General features: G+C 36.4%; 1 protein-coding gene across 2 annotated transcripts in view; it reads left to right on the top strand.

Moving 5' to 3' along the window:
- The window catches only part of SLC41A2 (solute carrier family 41 member 2), a 1,208,246-nt gene that overhangs the window by 745,520 nt on the left and 453,543 nt on the right, over positions 1–9,183 (top strand). For both annotated transcript variants that reach the window (XM_044087830.1, XM_044087831.1), the window contains exon 8: positions 3,669–3,748. In XM_044087830.1, the coding sequence (XP_043943765.1) occupies positions 3,669–3,748 (80 nt within the window). The remainder of the gene's footprint in view (positions 1–3,668; positions 3,749–9,183) is intronic.

Raw genomic sequence — 9,183 nt, forward strand, 5'->3', positions numbered from 1 at the left:
ATGATTATATCTATGGTCGAGCTATTCAGATTGAAACTGATCACCAAACTCTAGTTGCTATTTTAAAGAAGCCTATGCATTCAGCTCCAGCAAGATTGCAAAGACTTATGCTCAAATTGCAAAAGTACAATTTCAAAATGGTGTATACAAAAGGCAAACTTCTTTATCTGACTGATACCTTATCCAGATCACCCAGAAATACAATGGAACAGCTTCATGCAGAGAAGATTGACTTTGATGTCATGCAAGTGCATAATGTTTCTACTAAGAGACTTGATGAGCTGAGAGATCATACAAAGATTGATCCAATTTTGCAAACACTTAACCACTACATTAATGTAGGGTGGCCATCAGAGAAATCTAGTGTACTACCTGAAGTGCAAACTTATTTTCTTTACAGAGATGAGATGTTCATGGAAGATGATATTATTTTCAAAGGTCCTAAAATTGTTGTTGCTGCTTCCTTACAATATGAATATATCCAGATTTTGCATCGTGGTCACCCAGGTTCTGAATCTGCCAAACGAAGGGTGGGGGAACTGGTATTTTGGCAATAGTAAGTCTCTAGTAAAAGACATTGATACAGTACTTTATTCTTTTTCAGTATGCAATAGTACTAAACTGCATTTGCAAAAAGAACCACTTCAGTCAAGTTCCTGAACTACCTTGGTCACCAGTAGCCACTGATTAGTCGAATAGAACAATCAGCATTACTTAGTATTGGTAGACACTTATTTGAATTGGTTTGAAATTGATTTACTACCTAATCTAACGTCCACTGCTGTTATCACCAAGTTGAAACTTAATTTCTCAGTCCATTGTAGGCCACACAAAATTATTTCTGACAGTGGTACTCAATGTACTAGTAAGTTTCAGAAATTTGCAAGAGAATGGAACTTTGTACTTGTTACTAATAGTCCAGAATATCCACAGTCAAAAGGACTAGCTGAACGTGCAGTACAGAGTGCAAAACAATTACTTGAGAGGTCAAAGCATGATAATAGCGATGTCTTTTTGAATTTACTTAATCTCAGCAACATACCCCGTGATGATATACTTGGCTCGCCCATTCAGAGACTTCTGTCTTGGCAAACCAGAACAACATTTCGTATTAGTTCCAGTTTGTTGAGGCCTAAAGCTAAGAATACCAGAACAGTTAGAGCCCAATTATTCAGAAAGCATTCTTTCCAGTGGTCCAGCTATGATAAATCTAGCCAATTTCTTCATCCATTGAAAGAAGGAGAGACAGTGAGGATAGAAACTGTGAAAGGTTTTGACCTGATTTGTCAAGTAACAGGTATATGTATCGAGCCAAGATCCTACTTTCTAGAATCTGAGGGTGTGGAGTACAGGAGAAATTGCAGACATCTTCTTCCTGTACCAGAATCGATATCACAGCATTGTTCTTGTGATACAGACTCTAGATCTCAGGGCAATCCAGGCAATGTTCCTGTTGCAGAACGTGTCTCAGCTTCTACTTCCATTCCTGATGATGTTCCTGATGTCCCTAAGGTTGATCATTCAGCAGAGACAGTCCCAGTTGCTAGACCTAATTCCAATTTTTATGTCACACGATTTGGTCGTATTTCCAGACCTAGTGTGAAATACACAGCAATCTGGACATAACTGTATATGTCTGTCTAGTTCTGTATAATTGCATGATAAAGAATTATTTGTATAGATTGCATGTTAACTGATGTCGTCAATATTACATAACTTATTTCTCAGAGAGGGAAGATGTAGAATAGTGTGCGTGCTATATCTTTAAGAAGTGTTTCAACAATGGCATGTGCATATAAAAAGCAAGCACTTGCTAGCTTCATTGCCATTTTGAGAGTGCAGCCAGAAAGTGAGCATGTATGAGTGTGATAGCTAGTTTGTTTATAAGTTTATCTAAGTTAAAGTTATTAAGCCTCAGTCCTGTTGTTTTGTACATAATAAAGCTGCTTGAATAGAAACCACAAAGACTTGTCTATTTCATTCTGACTAGACGAGCGACAGCATCTGTACAGCAAAAGTGGACAACACCTGATTGAATCCTCCTTACTGTTCTCAGCTGATGAGTTCCCCCTCATTGCATGTTTTCTGTGTATTGTTTCTTAATATGTGAGGGCAAAAGCAGAAGTTGTCGGTTTAGCATATTCCCTTCTGTAGTGTGTAGTCTTTTTTCATTATGCCATACTTGCTTTTCCTATTCCCCTGTTAAGGTGCAAGTGTGCAGTTTATCCAGAGGTGCATCACTGTACAGTTCTGCGCTGGCTTTGCTCCTAGCGCTGGGGATTCTGCTCAAGACTTTCTTAGAAGACTGATGCAGCTCTTTGTGCCAATTTCCACTTGTGTTAGTTGTTTGATATTGAGAAATTCTGTGCCACAGGCTCGATGAACCAGGCATTGCTGCCCACTTTCTTCCTTCCTGTAGTCTACCTGGTGTTAACAGGATTTTTTTTCAAACAGAGTCACCTGTATCACAGGTGGATACCTTTCCCTTGTACCATTGGGGTACTGTGTTGTTCCTGGTAGGTCAGCCTCAGCTTTTGAGTCTTTCTCTTTTTTCCGTGCTTCCTTACTGGTGCTTTTACATATCCTGTAGGTTTTCTGTGCTTATTCATATGTCCAAGTCAGATCAGAGACTTTAAGTCTTTTCTGTGTAATATTTCAGGTCATCCATATTGTAAGTTTATATGTTTTCTGCGGGATATTTTTCTTTAATACTTATTGTCTGTTTTGTGTGTTCTGTTATGTTCAAACTGAACTGTGGCTTGAGTCATGTTTGAAAAAGGTCTTCAGATCAGCAACCCATCTGGTTGACAAGCAAGGGATCAAATACATGTTTGATAAATATATGCATGAGATAGTCATTGATTCAGTTGATGAAATGTAAATGATGGGTGTAAAATCAGAATATTGTTCTACATTGTGTGGAACTGCTGAGCTGAAGTTTGAAAATGCTGAAGAATCATAAAAATGTGTTTGTCAGACAGACTGTTGTATTAGCTTGTCGTACACTCATCTGCTTAGTCAGACTAAGCAGATGAGTGTAGGTTATGCAAATATTTTTGTCACTGGATGTTGTTTTATAAACTGGAGAAACAAACTCAGCATGTGGACATCAGGGTAAAGTGATGTGTATAAAGCAAGTCTGCAAGTAGCAATAAATGTTAAGTTAATGGGCTACAAACATTCCACATTGAGCAAATTGGGAAACTGAGTATCACAGCATTCATTGTCACACTCTGTGCTCTGAGTAAGTTGCATTATTAGCATAAGCATCTGAAAACAGCTGCTTGCGTTGTGTGTCACATTATTTTATCAAGTGTGAGTCAGCATGTGTGTTTTGCTAAAAGAGTGAGGGTGTCATGGGGACTTGATCAATTAATAACACACTTGTAGCTTTCTGAAGTCTGCATTAGGTTGGCACCACACAGAAAAATATTGTTGCTACCATACCTTTTATTTTTCTTTATATTACTCAAATCTTCTGTGCATCAGGGATTCCTCAGTCTGCCAGCATCCTTGAACTATTTGCTTGCCACAGTAGCCATTTGTGCTGCTTCCCAGCCTTTTTAAAATATAAATACATTCATGGATATTTGTTTTTTCAGCAGTAAGCTAGCATTTGATTTACCTGCTCTATAATTACAGTTGAAATGTTGCAATTTATTTTTCAGCATCGGTGGCCTTATACTAGACAGAACTGTTTCGGATCCTAATCTGGCTGGCATTGTTGTTTACACACCAGTAATCAATGGTAAGAACAAGTAAGGATACTATATATACTGTAATCTCCTTAAATGTTGACATAATGCATAACTTCATAGCTCATTTACCACTATCTTACCTTTGCAAAAAGTTTGCCATTTGATACTTCTTATGCATAGTACAACTATGACGATAGGAGGAAAGACATAAGAAGTAGGCTGCCAGCTCTTTTAGCTGAACTTTCAAACTGTGCACTAGTTAATGGAAAACCAGAGCATGTGGCATATGTACTGGACTCTGATAAGACCAAAAGTACTTAATATTTAAAGACATATACATACGCTTCCTCCCTTTTTTCAGAATTGAAAAAAAAAACTTCTTTAAGCAGGTGGTTATTTTTACTGCACTGTAGTAATTCTCATTTCATTTATTTGTGTTTGCTTTCATGTTTCATTTAGTGAAATGTTGGTATACGTAGCTGGTGTTCCAAATAAACTACTAGTTCTAGAAAACTTTGAGAATGTCATTTGTTCTTCTGTTATTGGGTGTTGATATCTGTGGATATTATGCACAAGGTGTCTGTTTCAGCAGTGCGATTGGTTTAGGTCTAACAGCCACCACAGCAAATGTCTTTTGGGATACCTCTTTAGAAATGTCCCTCTGAAAACCTGCATCACTAGCAGTCTGCCATGCATTTGATTTGAGACAGTCGTTTTGAACAAATGTCTCCTCTTTTCTGAGAACTTTTCCATCTGAAACACAAACATCAGATGACATTGGCTGCTCACATTTCTTTAAAGTTACATTTTTTTCAGTAGAACTGTTCTAAGTGGTTATTTCTTCCCTCTTTCACAGGTCTAGCATGATTGGCAGAGTAAAATTCTTATCTTCCCTTGCCTGATTCTTTTTCAGTCTTTCTTGAGCTTAACTTTTGTTTTTAGCAGTTGCTGAAGAAGGGGACCTAGAAATTCTTCCTTTTAATCTATGATCAGTATGGAACTGTTCAGGGGAAAGATGAACATCTTGCAGTGAAGAATTTCTTTATTCCTGAAATGCTGATTAAGACTTGTATACATTGACATCTCACCAAAAATGTTACCTCCTCCTGACTGCACTGTGCCACCTCTGCCACCTCCCACTATACTGTCATAGAGTACAGGAATGTGCTGTCATTTATAAAACTGTTTTTTGCAGGTGGACTGTGCCCACCTGTGCCCCTGATGTGAGGCTTTGCCCCATTCTTCTCATTTTTTAAATCTATAGACTCCAAGGCTGCAGTAACATGGAATAAAGGGATTGATGTTTATTCCATTTATTAAAAAGTTGGTGCAGCCTCAAAAAAAATCTGTTGCTTTGCTGCCTTCTGACCATTAAAACATCTTTATTAAATTATCACTTAAGACATACACAGTCATACATGAAAACAAACCATATTGACAGATTCTTACTGGCAAACATTGTACATCACTTATAATCTGTCCAGTCATAGTCAGTCAAACATTACATAGCTCATTCAAATCCTGCCTTCTTTTAAACCTTATTCCTCCTCCCAAAACATTGTTTTGCATGTATTGTTCCTGCAATTTACTCCTATCCTTTTGTAAAGATTCCATTTCCAGTTGTTTTATCTTTGTTACTATATTCAGTACTTCTAGTACATTTGGTTTAGACTTTGTTTCCATTTTCTAGTAATTGTTTTTTTGGCAGCCACCATAATTAGACTCATTAAAGACTTACTATGTCTAGGCAATTCAGATCTGTGTCATAGCTCAAAAAAACATTTTCCTTAGTTACACCAATTTGCTCACCCAGTATTTCTGATAGAGTAGTTTACGAGGAGTTTTTAAAGTTTGCCAACTTGTTATACTTCCAAAAAATATGTTCCCAGTTACCCCTTTCTTTCCCATCACACCCCCAGTATTTGCAGTCTACCTGAGGAAAAATTCTTTGGAGTCTACTTGGGGTATAAAAATACCTATGGAAACACTTCCAAGCAAAGAGCCTAAATCTTTTAGATTCTGCATGTTTGGGAGTCGTACATATATCCCCTCACTGTCTGTTTGTGAATTGCTACCATTGATCTTCTGGCCTACTCATTCACCATATACTGGAGTGAGAGCCAACCAAGATAGGCAGTCATCGAGGCAGCCATTGGGTAGTTTGTTTCTTTGTGGTTCAAGCCTTAGCGCTTTCATGTGCATGCTTGGTCCTCAGCATTCTGGCGGTTTGGACATGCAAAGGGAGTGTTGTGCACTGGTCTGTCTTCCAGTTCTGTAAGTGGCATATGCCAGTATGACTACTCTGTCTCCCTACTAAGATGCAAGCACACAGTCTCTCAGGTCTCCAACACTGAATTTGTGCCTGCATATAAGACATGCTGTCGCTTGCCTGCTAATGCATCCTTCCCCCGAGGATGGCCACACCAGTCCTCCCTTCCTGTGCTGTCAAGCAGCCAAGCTGTTAATCAAACTCTGGTAATCTGGGCTTTGCCCAGCTGGTGAAGCCTCAAGTTAGTGTATTTAGTAACCATTAGGGACATGAGAGCAAAGCTTCCACATTTGGGGGTATAGGGGCATTATTAAAAAAAAGTGATTATTCAACTATTCCTTAATATAAATTGAGGTATAGTGGGTGGCAGGACAATATACTTTGTCATTTCCATGGCTATAAGACTGTCAGTGAGATTTCAAAATAGATTTATAAAAAGGCATGCAACATTCGTCATTGCTGTCCATAGACTTCATTATATTGTTTACTGTCTACGCTGTTCTCTTGATTTGACCATTAGACCATGCATAATAGGACTTGCATGTACAATGCTGGAATTTTGTTCAACTTTATGTTGGCAGACTACAGACCATTATCCTGGACAACCATGTTTATTGAAAACTAGTAATGAAAAGACACCACTAATATAAAACTAATAAAAACCATGAAAAAACAGGAGCAGAGGATCAAACACTCAAATTTATTAAATAAGTAAATACAAATAAAATGTTAAGTGCTTTTGTCTTAGTGTCTGGACTTTATCAGATCAAAATAAAGCAATGAAAACCTTTTTTTATTTACCAAAACCCTATCCATTAAACATATCACATGACCTAATTGAATTAATTATATACCTAACCATAAATTCTCATTCAAATAATTAAAGTGCTATTACAAAAACTACTAAAAAATTGTAGTAAACAAACAATAATATTAATGATTATATAAATATTGTTGTAGGAAATTAATCAAATTTTAAAACTCATGAAGGGTTTTTACAAAAAACATTTAAAAGTCTGTTAAAAAATGATTGACAATAGAACGTGTAAATTTATATTCCACAACTGACCTTAACTGAGAAAATACAGATGGACACAGTAATTGAAACAAAACACTACATAAAGTAGATTGACTCAAAAAGAAAACTATAAAAACAGCCTCCTTTACTGAGTCTATGTAAAAAAAAAATAACTATAACATAAAAAGATGCCTTTAATTGAAGAATGCTACTTTCAAATACATTATTTAAACCACTGTAACCAGTTGAATTTGTCATGAACTGCCATTTTAATTCCTTAAACTCTAATAAATCATCAGCCAGGCCACCTCTAGTGTCCACTTTAATGTGGTCAATAATGTAAAATTTAAAACTATGTGCACTATGAGTACTGATATTTTATAAAGGACATTATGCTCATCCTTCTTGATGTCATAAAGATGTTGATAAATTCTAGTTCTCAGAGTTTGTAAAATTTTCCCAATATAAAAACTGACAGTGTTGGCACTGGGCTTACATATATCACATCTACTCTGGAACACCGATGACTCTGGCTCAATCTTATCTTGCCATACCCCTGAATAAAAAAGTTAGATCCTTCTAATATGTAATTACATTGATTACAGTGCCCACATTTTTTTCATATTGCCAATCACATCAAGGGTTCCAGCCCTTTCAATTAAGGAATTAGAACAAGTATTTTTGTAAATGAATTTAGGGGAAGAGCCTAGCACTTCCAAGTGTTCCTGGCTAACCAAGAAAATGTTCCAATTCTTACTCACCACTTGTTCAATATCATAAAAATCAAGATTATAAGCAAATATCAGTGCCTTATTGTAGCTAGTTGTGCTGTTGGAAGGTAGCTTATTAAACTGATGTGGTTTCCCTGACTTAACAAGGGGTAAAGTAAGCTATTTTCCCTCTTGGTTTTAACCTCTTCATAGAATATGTTGACAAAGCTAGAAGGATAATGTCAGACCTCAAGCATCTTTTTCAGTTTTGAACATTCTTGGGTAAGTAGGTCCTCCTGCGAGATCATATGAGATAATCTCACAAATTGGCATTTTACCACGGATCTTTTTTGGTTTTTAGGGTGCCTACTGCTAAAGCATAATAAAGAAATGTTGCTTTCCTAGAAATATCAGATTCAAAACAACATCCTTGTCTGTTCTTAAAAATGGTTAAGTTTAAATAATTAATTTTATAATGGGAAAAGCTCATAGTAAACTACAAAAACCCTGTTGTGGAATTCATGTACTAAACAATTCCTTTAATTTATCTGTGGTATTAGTTCAAAAAAGTGCCTTATCATGCAGTGACCAACAGTTCTGGAAAGATGAAGGAAAAACATAGTTATCTTTCCAATGGGCCATAATTGTGTTTGTGAAAATGAGGGCACAATCTGCTCCCATTGCTACACCAGTCTGTTGCCTGAATAAATGCCCTTCAAAAAATGTAGTTATTGTCCAGAACCATCTGCATTAAATCTGTTAAGGTTTTAATTCTGTTGTACTCAATATCAGTATTAAAACTAAAACTTCATAAAATCTTTCAAGACCTGTGTGGTAAGGAATCAGTGAGAATAGGTCTTTAACATCAGTAACATATTTAACATCAATAGTAACAAAAATAAAATTATTGTTGCACAGGAAAATCCCGTGAATCCTTGTGAAAGGTGACAAATATTGTTACCCACCTCCTTTAGCTACCAGTCAATAAAACTAGCAATAGTAAAAGTCTTAGATGACTTTGTATTTACTATCAGGTGCAAAGGAAGTTTTGTAAGATGATGGGAGTCCTAGGGTTGGTAACTAAAAGGAAATCATGGTCAGTTTTGTTGATGAAACCGTGTAACAATAAATCACCCAATAACATAACCAAGCTTTGATAAGCAATATTTATTTGATTATTAGAAACTTCGTCATAGGTCTCACTATAAAGCATAACAAATGTTTTGTTAATATAATCATTGGTATTCTTAACCACACGTCCACCGCCCTTGTCAAGCATCATAAGTCTGACTTGGTGGTTGTTGATGATTTGTTTCAATAAATTTACTTCTTTAAGTCTTAAATTATATGTATAATGACTTTTTGTTGTTGTTGATAATGTGCCTGATACCATATTCACAATTTTTTTCAAATAATGAAATTGTTGGGTGCACCGAGGAATTGAATGTACTTGGAGTTTTACATGGGGAGGAAGAAGACGGGGCCATG

This window comes from Protopterus annectens, chromosome 11.part0 (assembly GCF_019279795.1).
Source record: "Protopterus annectens isolate FY-2018-M chromosome 11.part0, PAN1.0, whole genome shotgun sequence".
Taxonomy (NCBI): Eukaryota; Metazoa; Chordata; order Ceratodontiformes; family Protopteridae; genus Protopterus; species Protopterus annectens.